At 47.0% G+C, this 27,383-nt stretch overlaps 1 protein-coding gene across 1 annotated transcript; it reads right to left on the bottom strand.

Moving 5' to 3' along the window:
* Positions 1-1,802: 1,802 nt before the first annotated feature.
* Positions 1,803-23,931, bottom strand: SLC27A5 (solute carrier family 27 member 5). The gene is made up of 10 exons (XM_056864808.1): positions 23,454-23,931; positions 18,708-18,917; positions 17,019-17,177; positions 15,156-15,280; positions 13,616-13,810; positions 8,766-8,856; positions 6,553-6,751; positions 5,937-6,034; positions 3,906-4,036; positions 1,803-1,979 (listed from the first exon to the last, which is right to left on the bottom strand). The coding sequence occupies exons 1-10, from the start codon at positions 23,929-23,931 to the stop codon at positions 1,803-1,805; spliced, it is 1,863 nt and encodes a 620-aa protein (XP_056720786.1).
* Between the last annotated feature and the right edge of the window lie 3,452 nt (positions 23,932-27,383).

Below are 27,383 nucleotides of genomic sequence, written 5' to 3'. Positions count from 1 at the left end.
TGACCAATAAAGAAGTGGGAAGGGGAGTGGACAAAAAGTGTTGCGAAATGCTGCCTCAAAGACTAGCATGCTTCTTCCCTATGAGCTTCATTAGCCAGTACATATAGCAAAAGAACAACAAAGAGGTTGGTGCCTGCGAGTGGTAGCTGTGTGTGTGTTAAGTGGTGTCAAGTTGCTTCCAACTCATGGTGGCCCTATGAATCAATGTCCTCCAAAACATCCTTGCTTAACAGCCTTGCTCACGTCTTGCACGTCTTCCTTTATAGAGTCAATCCATCTCTCGTTGGGTCTTCCTCTTTTCCTGCTGCCTTCAACTTCTCCTAGCATTATTGTCTTTTCCAGTGACTCTTATCTTCTCATAATGTGACCAAAGTACGATAGCCTCAGTGTAGTCATTTTAGCTTCTAGGGTCAGTTCAGGCTTGATTTGATCTATAACCCACTGATTTGTTGTTGTTTTGTGGCAGTCCATGGTCTCCTTAACACAATGGTAGTTAACTCACTAGATTAAAAATAAAACAGGCTGAAAGCAATGAAAGGCATCTTTATGTAAACCAATCAACTGAAGTATGCAAGATTCAAGGAGTTCAGAAGCCTATGAATGGAGAAAGGTGGAAACACCCAGACTCACCCTACATATGCAAAGTGGTCACTGATTGGTTTATTGGGCATCAGCAGTTGCATTCCTGGCCTCTACTCTATTTACAGCTGTATTTTCCCAAAAGAAGATGACCCTGAATGTAAGATCCTGAATGCAAGACAATGGGCCTTTAAAAAAGGCTATAAACAAAAGTATTTTTAATGACAATACACAGCTCTGACTGTTCCCTGAGGGCATTTCCTTTAAATCTCCTTGTTTTAGCAGAGGGAGAGAGGTGGATCTGATCTGATATCGGTCCGAAACAGGATTAGGGCTTGACCTCAGGAATGTTAGAACTCTGGTCTAGAAAACATGAAGGGAAAATGGCATTTATTGCGATATTCACGCCCCAGTTTTCTTCCCAATGGGGACCCAAAGCTCACAACATCCCTCTCCTATCCTGCATTTTATGTTCATGATGACAATAAGAACCCTGTGGGGTAGAACCATAGAGTCATAGAGTTGGAAGGGGCCACACAGGCCGAGGTTTGCTGCCTCTCTGGATATGGAGGCTCTTCCCGGGTCCTTGGTTGCCCACGGGACGTTCCCAGCAGAGGTCTGCTGAGGTTAACCGATTATGCCTGGACTGTTCTTCTGCACTTTCCCTGTCCCAGTTCCATGTGCCGATTATCCCACCACACCACCAGGGGGCGTTGGACGGTTTTTAAATTGTTGATTGGCATATCGATATAGCAGCATATTGATGTGTCAATTACTAATTTTTTTCAAAACCCTAAAGAAGCCCCCCTGATGGCATGGAGGGGCACAGAAGTGGGGAAAATGCAGGGAAACCCACTCTGTGGAAGAGCCAGCAGCAGCAGCCACAAAAAAACAGGGTAACCACAGCCAAGGATTTCTGTATGGAAAAGACTACAGTCTGGTGGATATGTTTCGCATCTCACGTGGACAAGCAACCTGGCACGACAATGCTCAAAGAACATAAAGCAAAAATAGCATTTTTTTAAAAAATCCCCAGATTAACTCATTGTTCAGCATTTTCAAATTCACACATGCACACAAAACACCTCCGGTTTGGTCCCAGGTTAGAAATGAATTTGAGACCATCTCTCCCCTCCCAGTCAGTAGTCACAAAGTTCAGAACTGTAGTTTTCTCAGGGTTGACTGCGGAGGACACCGTCGTCTGAGGTGCCTGGAAGCTCTCTTCACAACCTCCGCCTCTTCTCTGCGATGGAGTTATAGATCTCCTGAGTCATAGGCACGTAGTGTTTCTCGGCCACATCCAGGAAGAAGAGGGGGTCACGAATGGCTGCAGGATCGAACCCTTCCTTTACTAGTTGGCCTTTGACGTGTTTGAAAGTTCCTGTGATCTCCAGGGCTTTCTGAACGTGAAACAAAAAGGCAGTGAATACGAACAATCCCAAAACAGTCCTCCCCAACATAAGAGTTAAGAGCAGGCCAAGGGACTGGTGTTGAGGATTAGATAGCGAGCATCGTTACATGTCAGACAGACAAGGGTTAAAATTGATTTTATTGATGCTGACCAGTTCAAGAAGGTGAAGTAATCTCCAATGTGTCAATTAGCTATTGGTCAGTGAGGATCAGTTGTAAACATGCTTGTGGTCACGTAGCCACAATCTGCATATTACTGCTTTCTTCCTTTGTTTAGAAGAGAAAGCAGTACCCAGTTACTTTATGGATCTCAACCAGAGAGGATGGGGCAACTCTGTATTTTGGAGATGCCATGTGCGTAAGCTTAGAAACTGCCAGATCTTTTCTGGCACGTATAGGAAATTAGAGATGTAGTAAGGATTTCTTGTTTTAACCTCAAGTATACCCTACCCTATTTTATAGTGAGTAAAGTTTGTTTTTGCTAAGACAAAGGACTTTGTCTATTCATTGTGTGCGTGCGCTTTATTTGACTTTCACCAGCCACAAACATACGATCCATAACCTCTGATAAAAGAATTTTCCTAACAACTGGGGGTGGGGGAAGTGGCATGGTATAGTCAGATCTCAGAAACTAAACTAGGGTTGGTAATTGGATAGGAGACCATCGAGGAAGGCTCTGCAGAGGAAGGCAATGGCAGATCACCGCTGCTTCTCACTTGCCTTGGAAATAGGGTTGCCAGGTCCCTCTTCACCACCGGCAGGAGGTTTTGGGGGCAGAGCCTAAGGAGGGCGGGGTTTGGGGAGGGGACGAACTTCAATGCAATAGAGTCCAACTGCCAAAGCAGCAATTTTCTCTGGGGAAACTGATTTCTATTGGCTGGAGATCAGTTGTAATAGCAGATCTCCAGCTAGTACCTGGAGGTTGGCAACCCTATGTGGAATCCCGTACTGGGCTCGCCATATGTTAGGGTTGCCAACCTCCAGGTGTTCTGAATATAAGTAGAGTTGCCAGCTTTGGGCTGGGAAATACCTGGAGGTTTGGGGGTGGAGCCTGGGGAGGGAGGGGCTTGTGGAAGGAAGGGGCTTCAATGGGGTACAGTGTCATAGAATCCACCTTCCAAAGCAGCCGTTTTCTCCAGGTGAACTGATCTCTGTCGCCTGGAGATCAGTTGTAATAGCAGGAGGACTCCAGCCCCCACCTGGAGGATGGCAACCCAAAATATAAGGGTGGAGGGGTGAGGGAATCTTTGCGGTTTGAACTTCTGGTCGCTCTGTTATATCACACTTGAGACTACAGTCAACTCTGGTTGAATTGCATTTATTTGTGACAACGCCTATTTTTGTTTCTAGTTGGAACATTGTTAAGAAAAGGACTGAACTCGGAATTTCACATTGTATGATTTAATGCAATGGAATTTATGCAAGGTTTCTTTTGTGTAGATTAGTAACATGAACATTACTGAAGTGTAAATCATATTTGGCATTATTACTATTGATTAATTAGAGCCTACTTTGTCAATTAACCACCTGGAGGATGGCAACCCGAAATATAAGGGCGGAGGGGTGAGGGAATCTTTGTCTGGGGAGGCCACTGGGGAGTGTCTCTTGGCAGTGGTGATTTCTTTGGGCAGAGCTGGGTATTGATACCCAATATTGTCATGTACGTAGGGTTGCCAACCTCCAGTTACTAGCTGGAGATCTCCCGCTATTACAACTGATCTCCAGCCGATAGAGATCAGTTCCCCCTGGAGAAATTGGGCGCTTTGGCAATTGGACTCTATGGCATTGAAGTCCCTCCCCTCCCCAAGCCCTGCCCTCCTCAGGCTCCACCCCCAAACACCTTCTGCTGGCAACCTTACATACACGACATTTTGTGGGCCACAGCAAAAGAGCAATGCAACGGAGAGGTGCCTCACCTGGATGCGGATGAAGTGTGGGATGGCGTAGTTTGGCAGGTAATCCTTGGCATGTCTGTACATCTCCTCTTCATCAAAAGGCAGCCCCTCCTTTAGCTGGATTGCTGCCATTCCGATCTTTCCTTCATGGCCTGCAGCAAACCAGAAAGAAGTGAGGGGGACGGGACTGATCATAATATAAGAAGAGCTCTGCCAAATCAGACCAGCATTCTGTTTCACGTAGTGGCCAAACAAGTCGCCCTTGTGGGCTAACAAACAGGGCACAGAGGTCAAAGCTTTTTCCAGGCTGATATTGCCTCCTAGCTAGGTTTGCCAGCTCCGGGTTGGGAAATACCTGGAGATATTGGGGGGCGGGGCCTGAGGAAGGCAAGGTTTGGAGAGGGGAGGGACTTTGATGCCACAGAGTCCAATTGCCAAAGCGGCTGTTTTCTCCAGGGGAACTGATTTCTATCACCTGGAGATCTGTCGTAATAGCAAGAGATCTCCAGCCAGCCACCCCACCCCCCAAGGCTGGCAACCCTACTCCAAGCACAGGTATTCAAAGGATTACTGCCTCTGCATATGAAGGTTCCCCTTAGTCCCCCAAGCTTAATACACACACACAAGTTTTTTCTCAGCTCGGGATAAATCAGAAACCCCACTTGACTGAAGGATTTCAACATTTCCAAGCTGGCCAGATGTTACAAAAAGGGAAGTAGTCTAATAAGAGCTTTAAAACCAAGGGAGGGGCTGTGGCTCAGTGGTAGAGCATCTTCTTGGCATGCAGAAGGTCCCAGGTTCAATCCCTGGCATCTCCAATTAAAGGGACTAGGCAGGTAGGTGATGTGAAAGACCTCCGCCTGAGACCCTGGAGAGCCACTGCTGGTCTGAGTAGACAATACTGACTTTGATGGACCCAGGGTCTGATTCAGTAGAAGGCAGCTTCATGTGTTCATGTGTGTGTTCCAGGCTGCGGCTATATTCCACCTGAATTGCTTAAACTTGATCCAGTTTGGTGGGCTTCCTTTTTGGCACCTTTATTTACTGAGATGAATCAGACCGAGAGTTGGAAATTAGCCATGATAGTGTCATTTTTTAAAAAAGGAACAAAAAAATGATCCAGCTAATTATTGTCGTATAAGCTTACTCTCTGACACAGGCAAACTTTATGCTAGCCACCTAGCTAGTAGGCTGAAAGCGTGGACTGAGGACTCAAACATCTTAAGCAATGCCCAATTTGGATTTAGGGGAACAAACAAGTACAAATTAACCCTGCAAGTACAAATTAAACTGACAAGTGGCACGCGAGGAAAATCAGATCTCCTGACTTAATTGGATATATGAGCTTTAATGCAAATTATGTTTTCACATAAGAAGAAGAGTTGTTTTTTATATGCCGACTTTCTCTACCACTTAAGGGAGACTCAAACTGGCTTACAATTACCTTCCCTTCTCCTCCCCACAACAGACATCCTGTGAGGTAGCTGGGGCTGAGAGAGCTCTAAGAGAACTGTGACTTGCCCAAGGTCCCCCAGCTGGCTTCATGTGTAGGAGTGGGGAAACAAGTCCAGTTCACCAGATTAACGTCCGCCGCTCATGTGGAGGAGTGGGGAAATCAAACCCAGTTCTCTAGATTAAGTCCACTGCTCCAAACCACTACTCTTAACCACTACACCACGCTGGCTCTCGAAATGCTTTAGGAAACTTTGGAAGCCCAATACACACAAACACACACAGAGAGAAATCTCACCTAGATCTTTTTGACAGTCCTTTCACAGAGCTCGGATCAACTCTCTGTGTGACATTTTTTATAGATAAGGTGTCAGCCACTAACACCCCACCTCACCTACCTCACAGAGTCGTTAATGTGAGGATAAAATGGGGAAGGGGAGAATGATGTTGTAAGTTGCTTAGAGGCTCCTTTGGAGAGAAATGTGGGTTATAAATATCTAAAGAATGCATCATAATAACAGGAGAATGACGCTGTCGATGCCCTTTCTTTGGACACCATGTGGTAGAAAAAGACTTTAAAAAAAGACAATTTAGACCCACCTGGCACCGGCACACCATATACGTTGACTTCTTGAATAAACTTCAGTGTTATCAGGATTTTCTCAACCTCTGTAGTGGCTACGTTTTCCCCTTTCCAGCTGCAGTGAGAAAGGAACCATCACCACTGGGTTCATTGTTGATATTTGATTTTATAGAGGTGGACATCCATTAATTTTCTCTACATCTAGGAAAACTATGCAGTTCAATAGCAGTCAGGTTCCTGAGTGGACATCCTATCTATCCTATGTATCAGAGTTTTAAATTCTGATTAGTGCAGATGAGTCTATCTTACATGGCAAAAGGAATGGGAAGAAGAAGAAGAAGAAGAAGAAGAAGAAGAAGAAGAAGAAGAAGAAGAAGAAGAAGAAGAAAAGAAGAAGAGGAGGAGGAGGAGGAGGAGGAGGAGTTGGTTTTTATATGCCAACTTTCTCTACCAAGGATGTCCAGCAGGCTTCACGTGGAACAGTGAGGAATCGAACACGGTGCTCCAGATTAGAGTCCACCGCTCTTAACCACTACACCATGCTGGCTCTCTGACCTGTAGTTAGCCCTAATTTAGGTCTCTCCCAGGGGGACAAACAACTCATCCCCACCCATGCAATGTGAAGAGTCTCACCGAAAAGTATCTCCCACCCGATCCTGGAAATACACAAAGCCTTCACGGTCTATCATCAGGAGGTCTCCACTGTTGAAATAACAGTCCCCTTTCTTCCGGACATCCCGGAGAATCTTCTTCTCTGTCTTCTGGAGGTCCCCCGCGTAGCCAACAAATTGGTTGGTGTTTGTAATCTTGCCCACCAGCAAACCCGTCTCACCTGGGAAATGAAAAGAGAATCGAGTGGAGTCAACTGAGCCATCCCTCCACCCAGCAAAGAGCCAAGGGCAGGGCTGCTATCTCGGGTGTTTCAAATGAGAGGAGGAGGAGGAGGAGAGTTGGTTTTTATATGCCGACTTTCTCTGCCACTTAAGGAAGAATATACCGGCTTACAATCACCTTCCCTTCCCCACAATAGACACCCTGTGAGGTAGGTGGGTCTGAGAGAGCTCTATGAGAGCTGTGACTAGCCCAAGGTCACCACCCAGCAGGCTTCATGTGGAGGAGTGGGGAAACCAGCCCGGATCACCAGATTAGTGTCTGCCACTCATGTGGAGGAGTGGCCCGGTCCTCCAGATCAGAGTCTACTGCTCCAAACCACCGCTCCTAACCACTATACCACGCTGGCTCTCTCATGAAGACCACGATCAATGTTACAAATGAATTTATATTTGCAACTACTTCTCCCAGGTCTGTTCATAGCAATGGAATGGTGAAACTGACCGGACCAGACCAGTTGATTCTGGTCTAGTCAATTTCCCTCTAAAAGAGAAGGAATAACTATTCTTGAATGGCAGAGCACTGAACAGATTAACAGGTATCCTTGGGTTTCTTTTTCAAAGGTATGCATGCATCAAATGAGGACAGGATGCATGAAACACAGCTCACTCATGGGACGTGGATATTAAGCGGCATGAGGGGAGCATTTTGTGTTTGGAGAGGAGGCCCCTTGTCATAGTGGAAAACTCAGATAGAAACTTCTCTGGTTTGATTGATTTTCTGAGGTATGACCTGGATGCCCCAGGCTAGCCTGATCTCATCATATCTAGAAAACTAAGCAGGGTTGGCCATAGTTAGTACTTAAATGGGAGACCAGCATGGTGTAGTGGTTAAGAGCAGTGGTTTGGAGCGGTGGACTCTGATCTGGAGAATCGGGTTTGATTCCGCACTCCCCCACAGGAGCGGCGGAGGCTAATCTGGTGAACTGGATTCGTTTCCCCGCTCCTACACATGAAGCCAGCTGGGTGACCTTGGGCTAGTCACAGCTCTCTTAGAGCTCTTTCAGCTCCACCTACCTCACAGGGTGTCTGTTGTGGGGAAGAAAAGGTGATTGTAAGCCAGTTTGATACTTCCTTAAGAGGTAGAGAAAGTTGGCATATAAAAACCAACCCTTCCTTACCACCAAGGAAGTCCAGGGTTGCTATGCAGAGGCAGACAACAGCAATCCACCACTGAACATCTCTTGCCTTGAAAACTCTACAGGGTCGCCATGCTTGACCGCAAAAAACAAACAAACAAAAACCCTCAGAAGACTAGGGTCTTATATGCATGGCTGTTTTCCTTGCAGTCACCCATCCAATGACTTCAGGGCTTTGTTTTGATTATGCGTGCCGTTTCGGGCCATCAGATCATATAAAATAAAGCTGTGACAGGCTCAAGATCACCCAGCAGGCTTCATGGGGAAGAATGAGGAATTGAACCCAGTTCTCTAGATTAGAGTCTGCCACTCTTAACTACCACACCACGCTGGCTCACGTACATTAAGACTTTATTAAAAGGGACAGAACCTTTTCTCTCCAGGCCTGTTGGTAGGGTTGCCAACCTCCAGGTACTAGCTGAAGATCTGCTGCTATTCCAACTGATCTCCAGCTGATAGAGATCAGTTCACCTGGAGAAAATGGCCGCTTTGGCCATTGGACTCTATGGCATCGAAGTCCCTCCCCTCCTCAGGTTCTGCCCCAAAAAACTCTCGCTGGTGGACCCCCATAATTTTCCACCATCCCCTGTAAAAATAGAAGGATGCTTCTCTCGCTGGTGATGAAGAGGGGCATGGCAACCCTACTGCCTCTCTTAACCACTACACTGTGGTGGCTCTCTGACCTGATGTTATCCCTAATTTAGGTCACTCCCAGGTGGACAAACCACTCATCCCCACCCATACAATGTGGGGAGAAACCAGAACTCTGACTACGCCAAGCCCAGTCCATATCTGAATGCTCCTTATGTTCCCTTACCTGGGGCTACGGGGATGCAGTAGCCTTTCTCGTCCCTCACAGGCTCACCTGTGTCAGGGTCATACTGAACAAGTTCAAAAGGAGTGATTTTCTGAAAGGGAATAAAATGGAGGGTGGAAACATGAGCCCAAAGAAGACAGAGGTTCGTTGTGGCTGCTATTGTATTTCACCTGTGCCTCCCCCCTGCCAGTTTCTGTCTAGGAACTGCAGCACACCGTTGCAACCTTTACACGCTTGTATTGCAGCCTCTTTTAGCAAGACTATTCAACCCCTTTGCATTTGCCCCTGTTCACTGGAAACGCCAGTAATTTGTAGTGCAAGAGCTAAAACTACATGCAACACTGGAATTAGGGTTGCCAACTTCCAGGTAATTGCAGGAAAAAAACAGTATTAAGACTCAACGATTTGAATAATAATATAAATGTATTAAAGCACAAAGTACAAACTATCACCAAAGTGCAAAACTAAACACAATACCCCTTACACAATACAGACTATGTACAAAAACAAGTAACAATTCTCACAGTTCATGGAATTACAGTAAAAGAACATCCAGAGTGGTGTCCATCAATGTCATACAAAAAGTCAAAATTGTATACTGCCTATTTTATAGGCTTGGAAGGACACCATTCAGAAGACCGTCTGCAGTAGCCTTTTCGTACATATGTTTTTGTACATAGTCTGTAAGGTGTAGGGGGTACTGTGTTTAGTATTGCACTTCGGTGATAGTTTGTACTTTGTGCTTTAATACATTTATATTATTATTCGAATCGTTGAGCCTTAATACTGTTTTTTCCTGCAAACAACTTTACAGTATTGGTGATTTCTTTCTTAACTTCCAGGTAATAGCAGAAGTTCTCCTGCTATTACAACTGATCTCCTGCTGATAGAGATCAATTCACCTTGAGAGAATGGCCACTTTGGCCGTTGGACACTATGGCATTGAAGTCCCTCCCCTCCCCAAACCCTGCCCTCAGGCTCTGCCCCCAAAATCTCCCGCCGATGGCAAAGAGGGACCTGGAATTCTGTGAATGGGCCTCCAAACATGGGACGTGGCTCTTTAAAGCAGCACAAGTGGGTTCCGATCTGGAGTGGGATCCGATCCGGAGTGGAGAAAAGCGAGCTAAAAGTTGCTCCAGGGAAAAAAGACTGGCACAATAAGAGTACCTGTCTTTTTACTTGGCGAGGATTTCAATCAGGCTGGAAGAGGGTGCCGTTTTAATCTGGAAACTGGCATGGAGGGGGAGAATTATCCCACCCCTCTCCAGCACCATAGCCTTAATCCAGATTGAGTATTCCCATGGCTAGTCCCTGGAGGTTGGCAGCCCTATGCCCTGCCTCTGTGTGGGCTGAGAGAGTTTGGAGAGAGGCGCTCGAAGGTGCCACAGACGCAGGACGACCTGTTCCCAGGGGTGATCCTGCCATATCGGGCTGGAGCAGGCCAGGTTCCTTCCCTTCCCTGGATTTTCCTTTGGCTCTACTCCCTGAGGATGGTTACTAGATTATTTTTGGCTCTCTGCCCACGACTGTGATGAGTCTACCTCACCTTTAGGAAATATTTAATGTTACAGCAGTTGCAAAATCAGACGGCCATCTTTTAATCTTATTGTATATGTTTTTAATTCTGTGTTTTAATTTATATTTTAATTATATTATATTGAATTATATATACCAACTGTTGGAAGCTGCCCTGAGCCCGATCTGGCTGGGAAATGACGTAATGGAATAAAATAAAATAAAATAAAACTGTGACAGGCCCAAGATCACCCAGCAGGCTTTATTTGGAAGAAAGAAGAACTGAACCCGGTTCTCTAGCTTAGAATCTGCCATTCTTAACCACCACACCACTCTGGCTCATGTACATTAAGCCTTTATTAAAAGGGACAGAAACTGTTTTCTCCAGGCCTGTTGGCAGGGTTGCCAACCTCCAGGTACTAGCTGGAGATCTCCTGCTATTCCAACTGATCTCCAGCCGACAGAGATCAGTTCCCCTGGAGAGAATGGCCGCTTTGGCAATTGGACTCTATGGCATTGAAATCCCTCCCCTCTCCAAACCCTGCCCTCCCCAGGCTCCGCCCCAAAGTCCTTGGAGTGATTATTAAACCAGTCCAAATGTACAATCTGTGCTCTCTTTTTTGTTCACAAATCAACCAAAACCAGTTCAGCAAAGTTCGTCTCTGAGTAAACATGCCCAGAATCTGGTTGCATTTCATTTGCGTAGAAGAACCTCACGAGAGAGAGAGGACTTTGCTCTCTGGCAACATTCTACTCGTTGGCCGTGGCAACGAACCATTATCTAATTTTCGACTCAAATTAATTCAAAGTTCGAACCCACCTGACCCCTGTGCACCCACTCCACCCCGGTCAATACTTGCGCTGCCTTTTCGAGCAATGCCCCCTGGACAGAGGGTGTCAAACGGGGCTGAGTTAGTTGCGTTGCAAGTTTAAAACCTGATTTTTAAAATCAAGCCACTTCCAAGCAGGGGTGCAAAAAGGTGCCCTAAGGTGGCCGGCTCTGGGTTGGGAAGTACCTGGAGATTTTGGGGGTGGAGCAAGAGGAGGGCAGAGTTAGGGGAAGGACTTTGATGGGTAGGGTTGCCAGGTGGGTATTTTTGGTGGGCAATTGCCTGACAATCCACCGGGCTGCTTCGGAGCGAGGATCGCACGCGGCTGATTACATCACTTCTGGGTTTGAGTACTAAAGTGGCCACGGCAATGTGGAGCTTCCAGGGGTAAATCCAGAAGTGATGTAACAGCATTGCACACAGCCACTCAATCGCCCCAGCCCAAAAGCCTTCCACCGATTGAGAAGAAGGACCTGGCAACCCTATCTCCGGGGTATCATCCCATACAGTCCATCTTCCCAAGCAGCCATTTTCTTCAGGTGAACTGATCTCATTCACCTAGAGATCAGTTGAAATCTCAGGAGATCTCCAGCTACCACCTGGAGACTGGTAACCCTTCCAGTTAAAACCATCAACCCTTTTTCCTGTGTCACCAAGGAAACAGACAAGCAACCTGTCTTCCACTTCAGGGTCTAATAGCAGTACCAGAGTGGGATAAAAGAATAATACTATTGGGAAAGGTGAATAAAAGAAGCCCCGTGGCGCAGAGTGGTAAGCTGCAGAACTGCAGTCAAAGCTCTGCTCACGACCTGAGTTCGATTCCGATGGACATTGGTTCAGGTAGCTGGCTCAAGGTTGACTCAGCCTTCCAAGGTTGGTAAAATGGGTACCTAGCTTGCTGTGGGTAAAGCATAGTGGACTGGGGAAGGCAATGGCAAACCACCCCGTAAATAAAGTCTGCCGAGTAAACATTGGGATATGACATCACCCTATGGGTCAGTAATGACCCAGTGCTTGCCCAGGGGACTACCTTTACCTTTTCCTTTTAAGGTGAATAAAAGTCACCAGCTGCCTTTCCTGCAATAAGAGTTCATTTCTGACTTCCTTCCAAGGAATCCATACGGTTCTTCCAGCAGAAGCGAGGATGGGGAACAGAGGCCTTTTACGCAGAGACGTTTTCCCGCGGTCACCCCTGCTGACTGCTTCGGGGCTTCTTTTTGATTATGCAGGCCTTTGCTGCCCGACAGAGGTTGCCTCACTCCCCCTTAGGGTTGCCAGGTAGTACCTGGAGACCTCCTGCTATTACAACTGATCTCCAGCCAATAAAGATCAGTACACCTGGAGAAAATGGCCGCTTTGGCAATTGGATTCTATGGCATTCAAGTCCCTCCCCTTCTCAAACCCTGCCCTCCTCAGGCTCCACCCCAAAAACTTCCCGTCAGTGGCTAAGAGGGACCTGGCAACCCTACTCTCCCTGCACCTTTTGCCTGCATTTTCCGGATTCTGGCTAAAAGAGCATCTGGAAAACACGGGCAAAACACATGGGGAGAGCAAGGTGACCTCTGACAGGCGGAAAAGGTCTGGATAATTGAAAGGAAACCCCAAAGCAATCGGCGGGGATGATGGCAGGGAAATGTCCCTGCATGAAAGGCCAGAGTCTTTCAAAAGAAGAAGAAGAGTTGGTTTTTATATGCCGACTTTCTCTACCACTTAAGGGAGACTCAAACCGGCTTACAATCACCTTCCCTTCCCCTCCCCACAACAGACACCCTGTGAGGTAGGTGAAACTGAGAGAGAGTGACTTGCCCAAGTTCACCCAGCTGGCTTCGTATGCAGGAGTGGGAAAACAAATCCAGTTCACCAGATTAGCCTCCGCCACTCATGTGGAAAAGTGGGGAATCAAACCCGGTTCTCCAGGAGACGTTCCCTTCATGGCAAGGAGTGGCAGAACCGATTTCAACTTCAAAGCAGAGCTTTGCAAAGGATTTGGGAACAGGTCTGACCCATCCCAGTAGCAGAGATGGCAAGGGCACGCCTTAATTATTATTAAAACACCCTGACTGCTCTCACAGCGGCTTTATCAGTCCAGGCAGCTTCTGCCTGTGTGGGTGGAGCAGATTTCATCATTACACAGAATGCTCACAACCCTTGACAAGGAGCACGCCTAAGTAAGTGATTATTTTTTAAAAAAGGAATCCCAGCCCAGTCCACCAGCAACAGTCTCTGCTCTCCGGCAAGTCGTTCCAATCACTATTACCCTGTGCAAACCAGCAGCATCAAATCATTGAGGGCCATTTATGCAGGGTCAGTTTTGATGCTCGCTCAAAGCTCTTTTTTGAAATGCGACCTTTAAAAAGCTTATTCACCGTCCCAACGCATAAGGAGAAATTCCACCCCCACTCGCCTGCTCCTTCTCATGGTGACCAAGGTTCAACACTGAGACTTTGCAACATGCGAATCAGCCACAGTTGTAGCGCATGAATCTTCCAGTTGAGCGCTCATTACCTTGATTAAGAAGTTGTCCCTTCCCACGGCTCCAACTTTCCCTGTGTAATTAATGAATCCAACGTTTGCCTCTGTGGCTCCATAGACCTCACAGATCTGGACGGGTCCAAATCGGCGTAGGAACTCCTTCCAGACCTCCACCCGTATGCCATTGCCCAGTGCTTTCTGTACACCATGCTCACGGTCGTTCGGCTTCTGCAAAGCAACACATGAACACATGAACACATGAAGCTGCCTTCTGCTGAATCAGACCCTCGGTCCATCAAAGTCAGTATTGTCTATTCAGACCGGCAGCGGCTCTCCAGGGTCTCAGGCAGAGGTCTTTCACGTCACCTACTTGCCTGGTCCCTTTAACTGGAGATGCCGGGGATTGAACCTGGGACCTTCTGAATGCCAAGCAGATGCTCTACCACTGAACTAGGGCCCTTCCCCAGAGGTCTGCAGCTGTGCTCATGACTCCTTAGAAACAGCCACTGGCTTGCCCACTTACCCTCCAAGAGACTCAGTAGGGAAAACCTGATTAAAATGGGCTCATTCTCTTCTTTCTTATGAACTACAAATGACTAATATGGCAGAAAAGGCTCCATTGGGTTTTGTGGGAAAGACATTGAGGGAAAGACACAAGCCTGTTACTGAGCTATAGCCTCTCTCCTCTACTGAAAACATTGGGTTGGATCTAGTCAGCTTTTCCATTGGTGAAAAAGAGAGGCGGGAATCCCCTTTGGTTACCCAAAAGGCTACAATGGGAATCCTAGGACTGGTATGAATAAAAGCCATGTGGTATGGGGGCTGTAACCAGGAGTGGAATTGGGCAAGATTGATTGACAAAACTGCATGGTACAGTACATAAGCAAACATATTAGAACTCCATGGTCTGGTCTTGGCCCTGTTGTCAGTGTACATTTATTCAGGATCAATTTTGATGCTCGCTCAAAGCTCTTTTTTTAATTGTGACCTTTAAAATGCATATTCACGGTCCCAATGCAAAAGGAGAAATTACACACACACACACGCCTGCTCCTTCGCTCCTTCATTTGCATAGGCATTGGCAATGGTCGTTTACATAGCTAAGCCGCTTTTGTGATTTTTCATGGTTCTTTCAGTAAATGCTTAGGTGTGACCTTTAAAATGCCTATTCACCGTCCCTACGCAAAAAGAGAAATTCCACCCTTCCATTCGCCTGCTCCTTCGTTCCTTCCATTAGCAACCTCAATTTCCGTAGCTAACACGTGGCTGTGATTTTGCATGCTTCCTTGAGGGGATTCTTCAATGCGGGGGCGGAACAAACACAAGGGCTCTTAAGAAATGCGAAGCAGGTCTGCGCTGGCTTCGCAGTCACTTCCTGAATGACAGTTCAGCATGAAAAACCCAAAAAAATATGCACTTCAGCCTGGAACACGCTGCTAATTACCAAGCATAAATGGCCAGTGATTTCCAAAGTCTGTATCACTTGGTCTTGCCTATAGGAGATCTGAACTCTTTGCAACGTTCTGTGCTCCTGAAGCTGACCTCTGTCAGCACAAGCGACATGTTAACTAACCTCTGGTGCATGACACAGGTAGCGCATTATTTCTCCCACGTACTGGATCACAGAGACACGGTATTGCCTGCAGTCATCCCAGAACTGGGAAACAGAGAACTTGGACTTCAAAACACACGTGCAGCCTTATGGGAACAGAGAGACAGAAAAGGTTACTGCTTAGGAATTCACAGACCGATGGATTCACATTCTAGCTGTATCTGAAGAAGTGAGCTGTGGCTCACGAAAGCTCCTACCCTACCAGAAAATATTTTTGTTAGTCTTTAAGGTGCTACTGGACTCTTGCCTTTTTTGACTACTGCTTAGGAATTGTGATCCTGCAACCACAGGAGGATGAAATAGGGTTGCCAACCTCCAGGTACTAGCTGGAGATCTCCTGCTATTACAACTGTTCTCCAGCCAATAGAGATTCGTTCACCTGGAGAAAATGGCCACTTTGGCAATTGGACTTTATACCTTGTGCAAGACTTTCAATTTATCTCCTGTCAATGTGAATGAGCCCCATGGCGCAGAGTGGTAAGCTGCACCCCCAAAATCTCCAAGCATTTCACAACCTGGAGCTGGCAGTCTTATGGGTGATACAGTTTCACAGATATAGACTTATCAGGAGAGTGGTTCGGGAGGGAAGGCGACATGGTATAGCCCAATCTTGTCAGATCTCAGAAGCTAAGCAGGGTCGGTACTTGGATGAGAGACCACCAAGGAAGACTCTGCAGAGGAAGGCAATGGAAAACCACCTCTGCTTCTCACTTGCCTTGAAAGCTCCTGCTGGGGTTGCCCTAAGTCAGTAACTTACTTTACAAACACAACTTTACAAACACAAAAAAGAGAGTGGTTCATCTTGAGATGAGCTTTCTCACAGTGGAAGAAAGGAGGGAATCTCCCAATGACCTCCCTTCCTGCCCTCCCCTCTGCAAATTCTTAAAAAGATAAAGGTAAAGGTCCCCTGTACCAGCACTGGGTCATTCCTGACCCATGGGGTGACGTCACATCCCGATGTTTACAAGGCAGACTTTGTTGACGGGGGGGGGGGGGTTGCCAGTGCCTTCCCCAGTCATCTTCCTTTTACCCCCAGCAGGCTGGGTACTCATTTGACCGACCTCAGAAGGAGGGAAGGCTGAGTCAACCTTGAGCCGGCTACCTGAAACCAACTTCCATCGGGATCGAACTCAGGTCGTGAGCAGAGCTTGGACTGCAGTACTGCAGCTGACCACTCTGCGCCATGGGCTCCTCTGCAAATGCTTAAGGGCCTCTAATTAGTATTCCTTTCCTTTATCCCTCAGAAGCTCCTTGATCCACTGATCTTGAGCAGCATAATTTTAAATCTAATGTTTGAGGGATATAAGGACTGAAATAAATCTTGCCACTGACAATGTAGCCCTGAGATCCCTGTCACTTAATAAAAAAGGCATTATGTCAGACACAGAGGCATTAGATTTATATGTTAAAAGGGGAGAGATATAACGTGGAGTTCCTCATAAAAGCGGCATTCCAAGAGGGCAGGAGCTAATGAATCAATAGATTCCATTATTTGTGAGCCTCGTGCTGTATTTTCTCTTGTTCAATGAATCAATAGAGCCAAAAGAGCAAGGACAGGTCCTGTCTGGGTATGGTATATTCAAAATTCTGCCTTGCGTAACCATAGAGGGGTTAGCATTCAGTCTAGCTAAACAGAAGGCTCTAGAAAGACGAGGAGTTGTCAAATAAGAAGTATAAGCGGGCAAACAGCGTGGTGGTAGTATTCCGAAAAACTGAGATTAACAGACGCGGCGAGAGTATTCCTGTGTATTTCACCTATCAGTGCCGATCAAACACACTTCGAGCGAATGTGTATTTAGACCTCCATGGAGACGCTGTACATACCAACCTCCAAGCACCCTCCGATCCCAACGAGAAGCCCGGCTGTGTGGTACAACGGGAGTGCGGTGTAGACAATGTCCTTGGAAGAGATCCCACACAGGTGAAAGACGCTGGACATACGCACCAGCCTTCTGTGGTTGATGATGGCAGCTTTGGGAAGCCCTGGAGGCAGGCAGAGAAAGGAAAGAGGAGGTGCCCTTAGCAATCTTGAGAAACTCCCCTAAGCAAAAATACAGGGGGTTGCCAACCCATCTGGAGATCTCCTGCTGTTACAACTGATCTCCAGCCGATAGAGATCAGTTCACCTGGAGAAAACTCTGCTTTGGCAATTGGACTCTATGGCACTTAGCAATCTTGAGAGACTCCCCTAAGCAAAAAAACAGGAGGGTTCTTTCCTTTTCTTCCCATGTAGCAATTCCTGTGCGCTAGGGTTGCCAGGTTCTACCTTGGTTCCGGCAGGCGCCTAATCCATGCGGCCATGAGGTGCAGTTTACCCCAGAAGTGCCGCAGGCATACAGGACACTTTACCAATTCCCCTCCAAAAACTCTATGGAAACTATAGAGTTTGGGGAGAAGATTGCTAGAGTGTGGTCAGCACATCCGAAATAACCCGAAAGTGCTGGTGGTGCAGCACACGCGCGCATGTGTATCACCGCCTTCCCTCCCAGCTGGCCTATTTCTGCCTGCCAGCCAGCAGAGGATTGGCAGGCAGCCCAGTGAGTTGGCGGGCAAGTGCCCAGCATTACCGGGCAATTGGGAAACCTACTGTGTGCCCACTGTGGTAGTGTTGTGCCTAGAAAAACGCACAACAGTAGCCCTCCCTGGATAGTTAAGAGCAGACACAATAGATCTGAGCAATTCCTTTTCTGCTGCGGATCAGCTTTCTGTAGGTGGCAGAGAGCTAGAAACACAGCATTAGGGTTACCCATTAGGGTTACCAGCCCTGGCTAGCACACCAGCGGGAGGATTCAGGGCAGATGGACAAGTGATTAAGGTCCTGTCAATGGGCAATTGCAATGGGCAATAACCCAGCTTGCTGGGGGTACAGGGAAGATGACTGGGGAAGGCACTGGCAAACCACCCCGTAAACAAAGTCTGCCTAGTAAACGTTGGGATGTGACGTCACCCCAATGACCCGGTGCTTGCACAGGGGACCTTTACCTTTTACCTTTAATGGGCAATGTCACTTCCGGCACAAAACCAGAACTGACATCATCGCATCGGGGTGATGCTCTAGGCTTCACCCAGAACTATGGTTAAACCCTAGAGAAAATGGCAGCTTTGGCGGGTGGACTCTACGGCATTACATCCCTGCGGCACTCCTTCCCAAACTCCGCCCTTTCCAGGCTCTGCCCCCAAATCTCCAGGAATTTCCCTATAGGGAGTGAGCAAACTTTCCGAAGAGCTCATCTCCTTGTGCGCCATGATTTTCCGAAGAATCGGGTCCCTACACACTTGAAAATTAAATTCTGAACAGAGAACTCCCAGAAGATGTCTGGTTGACAGGTCCTATTGTGGTCGTATGGGGGACTCGAGAACTTTATAATGTGTGCTTTGGCCCTTCCTTAAATGCATACCTGTCCCCCATCAAAACAGCCCAGGGGTAGGGGAGGGAGAGCTGGAGAAAGATCAAGGCACAGCATGAACTTCAGTTAGCCCCCCCCCCACCCCCTCATAATTATTCCTCCTTACCTGTGGTACCAGAGGTGAAAATATACATGGCTGCAGATTTGGAGGTGTCGCCCTCTCGGAAGGAAAGCGGCACGGGCTCAGCGGAGCTGGATTTTATCTGTCCCAGCAAGGCTTCCACGCCCTCAGTGGGGGAGTCGTCGCTCAGATAGAAAACCTGTACCCCTTCCTTCCTGAGGCTGGGCAGGACATCCATAATGGCCGTTTTGAAGTCTTAAAAGGAGGGAAAGAAAAGAGAAAAGAGTCGATGGCACCATGTTTTGTTATTTTGGCAAACCCCTCGCAACACTGAAAGGAAAGCCCTAAATTCTATGAACAGGAAAGTTAGCACAGGGGTGTCGAACTCACATGAACACATGAAGATGCCTTCTACTGAATCAGATCCTTGATCCATCAAAGTCAGTATTGTCTACTCAGACCAGCAGCGGCTCTCCAGGCTGAGGTCTTTCACATCACCTCCTTGCCTAGTCCCTTTAACTGGAGATGCCGGGGATTGAACCTGGGACCTTCTGCATGCCAAGCAGATGCTCTACCACTGAGCCACTAGTCCCTTTAACTGGAGATGCCGGGGATTGAACCTGGGACCTTCTGCATGCCAAGCAGATGATCTACCACTGAGCCACGCCTCCTCCTCATTTGTTACGAGGGCCAGATATGACAGAATGGTTTCCAGTTGGCAAAAGCGTCAGACAAGGATGCATTTTATCTCCCTGTCTCTTCAATCTGTATGCAGAACATATCATAAGGAAATGTGGATTAGATTAAGATGAAAAATAGAGTGAAATTTAGTGGAAGGAACATTAACAATTTCAGATATGCAGATTACACCACATTACTAGGAGAAAATAGTGAAGATTGATTGTTTGACTGATTGATTGATTGGATTTATATTCTGCCCTCATTCCCGGCAAGCTGGGCTCAGAGCGGGTCACAACACAACTACTGATGAAGGTTAAACCGGAAAGTGTCAAAGCAGGATTACAGCTGAACATCAAGAAGACAAAAGTAATGACTACTGGGGAATTACACAACTTTAAAATTGACAATGAAGAAATTGAAATAGTTCAAGATTTTCTATTTCTTGGCTCCTTCATGAACCACAAGGGAGACTGCAACCAAGAATTCAGAAGGAGATTGAGGCAGGGAAGGAGCTAGAAAAGTGTAAGGATGTGTCACTGGCAACCAAGATCAAGATAATACCAGAGTGTTCCCCATTACTATGTATTGGTGTGAAAATTGGACAATGAAGAAAGCTGCCAGGAAGACAGCTGACTCATTTAAAATGTGGTTGGAGGAGAGTTTTAAGAATACTGTGAACTACCAAAAAGACAAATAAGTGAATTCTCGATTAAATCAAGCCTGGACGGTCCCTAGAAGCTAAAATGACTAGCTATCACACTTGGTCACATTATGAGAAGACAAGAGTCACTGGAAAAGACAATAATGCTAGGAAAAGTGGAAGGCAGCAGGAAAAGAGGAAGACCCAACATGAGATGGATGGACTCAACCAAGGAAGCCTCGTCCCTCAGTTCGCAAGACCTGAGCAAGGCTGACAGCGACAGGACGCTTCAGAGGACATTGATTCCTAGGGTCGCCATGAGTCGGAAGTGACTTGATGGCACTTAACACAGGCACAAAGAAGCTCTTGTTCCTTAACCGAAACTGTTGTGCTCATTTCTCTCCTGCTGTTCCATATCAAGGTGGTTGAGAATCCTTGCAGCGATTAAAAAAAAAAAAAAGCTCCCTGATAAAAATCACCATATAGCTGTAAAAGTTCAGCAACCAGCAATAAAATAATAAAAATGGCAGTTAAGAAGCCAATGCAATTAAATTAAATAGCCTGCTTTTGTAATTGATACAAAGTTGATACCTGGGACAAATCAGCTGGGAGTTGACTGCTCTTTATACACACACTCCCAGATCCTAATCTCACCACTACAAAACACTGGCTCACTGATGTTGACTTGAGTGGGGTGCTGTTTGCTGAGGAGCAAAGTGTTTATTTGCCTTGCCTATCATGCCCTGGATTAAAATTCCACCCCCTGGTCCAAGCTGGAACCCATCACCCAGCAGTTGCAAGGGTCATGTTTGAAGCATCCCTGCAAATTTACTTTTGTTCAGGTCAACTTCGTCATCACAAGATGTCCTCTTGGAGGTGAAAGGCCCCTCCCTCTCTTTGGACTGGATGACGTGTCCCTTTAGGGTTGCCAACTCCAGATTGGGAAATTCCTGGAGATTAAGGGAGTGAAGTCAAGGGGAGGCAGCGTTTGGGGAGGGAGCTCAGCAGGGTTCAATGTCATAAAATCTACGCACCAATGAAGCTATTTTTTTTCCAGAGGAGCTGATCTATCTTGTCTGGAGATCAGTTATACTTAGGGTTGCCAGCTCTGGACTGGGAAATACCTGAAGATTTTAGGGCTGGAGCCCGAGGAGGGTATTGGGGCATAATGCCGTAGGGTCCACCTTCCAAAGCCACCATTTTCTCCAGGGGAACTGATCTCTGCTGCCTGGAGATCACTTGTAATAGCAGGAGTTCTTAGGGTTGCCAACCTCCAGGTACTAGCTGGAGATCTCCCGCTATTGCAACTGATCTCCTGCTGACAGAGACCAGTTCACCTGGAGAAAATGGCCTCTTTGGCAATTGGACCCGATGGCAATTGGACCCGATGGCATTGAAGTCCGTACCCTCCCCAACCCCTGCTCTCCTCAGGCTCCGCCCCAAAAACCTCCCGTAGGTGGCAAAGAGGGACCTAGCAACCTTAGGAGATCTCCAGCCACCGCCTAGTAGTTGGCAACCCTAGTTATTCTCCCAGGAGATCTTCAGACCCCACCTGGAGGTTGGCAACCTGACGCTTGAGATTTACTATTCCAAAAGATTTCATGGTTCCCCCCCCCCCAAAGAAATGCATGGTCCTCAGCTGACATGATGTAGGTATGAGTATGAAGAGAAAAAGATGATAAACAGTGGGACCAATAAGACATAAACATGCAATATCTTCAGTATTTCTAAGCAAAGCTTGAACGTCTAGAACAGGGCTCTACAACGTATGGTTGCAGAGCCAAATGTGACAGAACCAAATATTATTTTTCAACAGAAGAAAATTACAATGAATTGGAAAGAGGATGCTAGAAAAACCAGTCTGTGGTAGGAATGGGTGGCAAAGATTTTGTGAGACTAAAGGGTTTTCTAAGAGCTGCTTTACCAAATGGGAAATGACCGAGGTGCACAGTTGTCAGGAATCCAAGCACAAACCATGCACAGATTTATGATTGTACATTAAAGCAATCTCGCAAGGCGCTCATGAGTACCACTTCCTATTTAAGGATTTGTAAAAACTAGTGTCTGGATTGCGGAAATTGTATGGTTCAAGCGGTCCATCATGATAATGTTAAGTTAATAAGTTAATGTTAATAATGTTAAGTTGTACGTTTTCAGGGACACAAACGGGCCTTCTTGTACAGGCTCTCTGTTGATCTTGTGCTATAAATGGTGATTAGGGTTGACAACCTCCAGGTAGCAGCTGGAGATCGCCTGCTATTACAACTCATCTCCAGCCGATAGAGATCAGTTCCCCTGGAGAAAATGGCCACTTTGGCAATTGGACTTTATGGCATTGAACCCTCCCCTCCCCAAACCCCGCCCTCCTCAGGCTCCACCCCAAAAACCTCCCACCGATGGCGAAGAGGGACCTGGCAACCCTAACGGTGATGTAGTTTGGCTCTTTCATAACAAAAGGGAGCAGACCCCTTATATGCAAGGTCTACACACGACCACAATTTTCACAGTTGACATTAACACACATTGCCAAACTTTGCTGAGCTAATTTAGCACCTGCTTATGCCTGGAGTCTGGCTATCTGGAGCATACGGATCAAACTGTCAAGATCGTTTCAAGCACTGGAACTGGTTTCTGATGCAACAGGCATCGGAGCGGAAATTCTGCAAACGTTCCCATCATTGGCAGCTTCCCCCCACCCCCAACATTCAAAACGGAGCTTTGCCATCCAGCTAACTTGTCATGAATTGGAAACGGTGTGTTGGGATGGCTCAGAGGAGAGAGGAATGTGTCAGGATTTCCCCAAGATTCTTCTGCTACCAGTAGCAGAAGCATGACTTTATCTTTGAACACATGAAGCTGCCTTATACTGAATCAGATCCCTGGTCCATCAAAGTCAGTATTGTCTACTCAGACCGGCAGCGGCTCTCCAAGGTCTCAGGCTGAGGTCTTTCACATCACTTACTTGCCTAATCCCTTTAACTGGAGATGCCAGGGATTGAACCTGGGACCTTCTGTTGCCCCAGAAAGTTGGACCAGAACCAACGGGTTGAAATTAAATCTAGAGTTTCCGTCTTGACATTAGGAAGAATTTTCTAACAGATAGAGCGGTTCCTCCGTGGAACAGGCTTCCTCGGAAGGTGGTAAGTGCTCCTTCCCTGGTGGTTTTAAGCAGAGGCTAGATGGCCATCTGTCAGCAATGCTGATTCTATGACCTTGGGCAGTTCATGGGAGGGAGGGCATCTTGGCCATCTTCTGGGCATGGAGTAGGGGTCGCTGGGGGCGTGTGGGGGAGGTAGTTGTGAGTTTCCTGCATTGTGCAGGGGGTTGGACTAGATGACCCTGGTGGTACCTTCCAACTCTATGATTCTGCATGCCAAGCAGATGCTCTACCACTGAGCCACAGCCCCTCCCCACCAAAATCTTTCCATTTTGGACCTCCCGCTTCACACACAGCACACAGTTGTCCTTACCTGGAGTTGTCAGGAGCACCTTGGAGTCACAGGAGCTGAGGGCATGCAACAGAACCTTGGATCGGACATTATAGTTGATACACGCTATGCCACAGCCGATCTTTGCCAGGCCCAGCCAGACCCAGACATAGGCAGGGCTGTTCATCATGAAAACTGCCACCGATTCCCCTCCTTTCAGCCCCACCGGGCCCCGAAAGACTCGGGCCACCTGGTTGCTGAGCCGGTCGATGTCTCGGTAGGTATAGACCTCATCCCCAAAGAGAATCAGGGGCTTTTGAGGGTGTTTCTGGACTTGGGCTAAAAACATGTCCACCATGGTGAAGGGTGGCTTGCGCTGGAGGCGCCTCTCCCACTTGTATCCCTGGTATAAGGTGCGGAAGAACAGCTCCAGGTCCAGCCAAACGTAGGGGAAGAAAAGGTTTCCCAAGAGGGGCAAGAGGATCAGAAGTCCAAGCAGAACAGTGTACAGATCCAGCATGATTGAGATGATCTACCCTCAGGATCACGTCTGAAGGAACGTTCTCCCCTCGCCTTCGGCTTTGTCAAGCACCAGCGTGTTACGGCAAAGGCCACCAATAAAAGGGGGCCCCAATTCTCTCCCCTCCTCTCTGTCGCCGTAGGCTGCTCTGAGGAAATCCTTCCCTCCCAGGAGACTTTAACCCCAGCTGCAGGAACTGCTGAGCTTTCTCCTCTCCATACACCTCCCTCGAGTTGAGCACACGTTGTGCCTGCAGCAAGAAAACACCGAGCAGCCAGTGCGAGCATTTGGGGAATACACCCTGGGAGGAGCTGTTGACATCTCAAAGGAAAAACTTGTCTTTGGCAGAGTTTCTAGGGGCAGGTTTGGGGGAAGCTGAACGACGAATCCGCAAGAACATCCCTGGCATGGTGACAGTTGAGATTTTCGGGGGATAACCCAAGGAGCATTGCTGGGGAAAGGAACAAAGGAATACTTTGAGCGGCCCAAATCCAGAAGTGGACCGACCCTTTAAATGACAGGGAGAGTTCCTGGAGGGCGGACTCTAATCTGAGCCAGCGTGGTCTAGTGGTTAAGAGCGGAGCACGTTGCAGAGTTGAGTCACAGCTCACTCCTTCAGAAAGCTCACGAAAGCTCATACCCTGCCAGAAATGTTGTTAGTCTTTAAGGTACTACTCGACTCTTGCTCCTTTCTACTGCTACAGACAGACTAACATGGCTACCCATCGTGATCTATCTGCTTGGTGTGGTGGTATAGTAGTTAAGAGCGGTGGAGAAAGGTGGGATGTAAATAGGGTTGCCAGCTCTGGGTTGGGAAAAACCTGAAGATTTTGGGGGTGGAGCCATAGGAGGGTTTGGGGAGGGAAGGGGCTTCAAATGGGGCATAATGCCATAGAATCCACCTTCCAAAGATGCCGTTTTCTCCAGGTGTTGCCTGGAGATCAGTAGTACTAGTCGGAGATTTCCAGCCACCACCTGGAGGTTGGCAATCCTGGATGTAAATGAAGTCAATAAATACAATGTCTTGGAAATAACCCATGTTGCTCAAGCTTCCTCAGAATAAAAGATGAAGCAAGAATAGAATCATCCATCTATACCTTATTGAATCCCTTTGGGTGATTCATTGAGGAAGAATTGCTCTGCCATACTTTGTTCCATTTGACATATGAATAAACTGGTTTTGGGGTTGCAAGCCGGGTCAGCAGCAAGGGATATGCAATGAAGCTGTGAGGAAATGAATAAGAATAACTAGTGGAGGGAACTGAAACTGCAGCCATAACCCCGTAAGGCTGTCTGGCAGATGCCTAAGTCATGGCGTGTCCAATCATTTCCAGGAACACTTCCCCAGAAAGTTCAAACACCCAAATATTTCTGCAGTTTGGTCTCCGGTACCGTTGACCTCTCTCCGCAACCCAGGGGATAGGGTTGCCAACCTTCAGGAACTGCTGAGAGAAATATGTACTAGTATTAGCAAAGTCTGGCTGAGGAAACAATAGTACAAGGCTCAAACAATCAATTTGCAAAAACATGTATTGGACAATTACAACAGTGAAAGTGCAAAGAGTGTTGAAAACGAAAACTTATAAACTAAGCTAACAATTATAGTCTTAAAAGTTGATAGGTTCAAGTCAATAAATATGTTCAATTCAGTAGATATATTTCAATATGAAGTCAGGAAGACTCTATAAAAGTTCATGACTAGTATATCTTTCGCTTGCATGGAGGGAACGAAAGTCGGGAGGAGACGCGGAACGCCGTCCGGATGTCTTGCGTTTTCGCCGCCCCCGCGGGCGGCTTCTTCAGCTCTCCGTTCAAACCAAAAACAATACTTCTGCAAATAAAATAAATATACTACAAACGTATCTGGACTTCTACTCTGTTAGTTCCAAATTATACAATTATGCAATATGCCATAAAACAACATAGATACAACGTTCATACCTTCAATGTTCATTCAGCAAGGTTTTACATGCAGGATTCTTACACAGACCTTTCTTGCTCCCAACAGGGTTGCTCAGTGAAAGTGCATGTCAGCAAAAGCACAAGTGTTACTGTGTTTAAAATCAATTCCTCACAGTTGTGATTATAATGTGTTCCCTTCAGTTGAGCTCTTAAAACAGTAACACCTGTGCTTTTGCTGACATGCACTTTCACTGAGCAACCCTGTTGGGAGCAAGAAAGGTCTGTGTAAGAATCCTGCATGTAAAACCTTGCTGAATGAACATTGAAGGTATGAACGTTGTATCTATGTTGTTTTATGGCATATTGCATAATTGTATAATTTGGAACTAACAGAGTAGAAGTCCAGATACGTTTGTAGTATATTTATTTTATTTGCAGAAGTATTGTTTTTGGTTTGAACGGAGAGCTGAAGAAGCCGCCCGCGGGGGCAGCGAAAACGCAAGACATCCGGACGGCGTTCCGCGTCTCCTCCCGACTTTCGTTCCCTCCATGCAAGCGAAAGATATACTAGTCATGAACTTTTATAGAGTCTTCCTGACTTCATACTGAAATATATCTACTGAATTGAACATATTTATTGACTTGAACCTATCAACTTTTAAGACTATAATTGTTAGCTTAGTTTATAAGTTTTCGTTTTCAACACTCTTTGCACTTTCACTGTTGTAATTGTCCAATACATGTTTTTGCAAATTGATTGTTTGAGCCTTGTACTATTGTTTCCTCAACCTTCAGGTACTAGCTGGCCATCTCCTGCCATTACAACCGATCTCCAGCCGATAGAGATTGGTTCACCTGGAGATAATGGCCGCTTTGACAATTGGACTCTATGCCACTGAAGCCCCTCCTCTCCCCAAACCCCACCCTCCCCAGGCTTCACCCCAAAAGCCTCTCGCTGGTGGCAAAGAGGGACCTGGCAACCCTACCAGAGGAACCTTTTTGGCCACTCCCAAGATTCAGTGGTAAGCTCTCCAGCTCACAGAACCTTAGGGTTGCCAATTCCCTCTTCGCAACTGGTGGGAGGTTTTTGGGGCGGAGCCTGAGGAGGGTGGGCTTTAGGGAGGGGAGGGACTTCAATGCCATAGAGTTCAATTGCCAAAGCGCCCATTTTTCTCCAGGTGAACTGATCTCTATTGGCTGGAGATCAGTTGTAATAGCAGGAGATCTTCTATTACCGGGAGGTTGGCAACCCTACAGTGTTTACACTACAAGGAACCATTTCGTCTTTAAAAGTGGGAATCGGAAAGTATTGTTCTTCCAAATAGAGCTGTCTTCTTTGCCCTCCCCCTGTCCTAGGGTTGCCAGCTTTGGGTTGGGAAATCCCTGGAGATTTTTGGGGTGGAGCCTGAGGAGGGCGGGATTTGGGGAGGGGAGGGACTTCAGTGCCACAGAGTCCAATTGTCAATGTGGCCATTTTCTCCAGGTGAACTGATCTCTGTCGGCTGGAAATCAGTTGTAATAGCAGGAGATCTCCAGCTACTACCTGGAGG

This window comes from Euleptes europaea, chromosome 18 (genome assembly GCF_029931775.1).
Source record: "Euleptes europaea isolate rEulEur1 chromosome 18, rEulEur1.hap1, whole genome shotgun sequence".
NCBI lineage: Eukaryota > Metazoa > Chordata > Lepidosauria > Squamata > Sphaerodactylidae > Euleptes > Euleptes europaea.
The sequence above is the reverse complement of the archived record's forward strand: the minus strand, read 5'-3'. Positions and strand labels throughout refer to the sequence as shown.

Excerpts from the sequence above, each read along its gene's own strand:
- SLC27A5 (XM_056864808.1), bottom strand. The coding sequence starts at position 23,931 with ATGCTGGATCTGTACACTGTTCTGCTTGGACTTCTGATCCTCTTGCCC. Across the intron at positions 15,281-17,018 it reads CGGAGGGTGCTTGGAGGTTG|GCTGCACGTGTGTTTTGAAG; the intron begins GTATGTACAGCG and ends TGTTCCCATAAG. Across the intron at positions 6,752-8,765 it reads CTGCATCCCCGTAGCCCCAG|GTGAGACGGGTTTGCTGGTG; the intron begins GTAAGGGAACAT and ends TTCATTTCCCAG.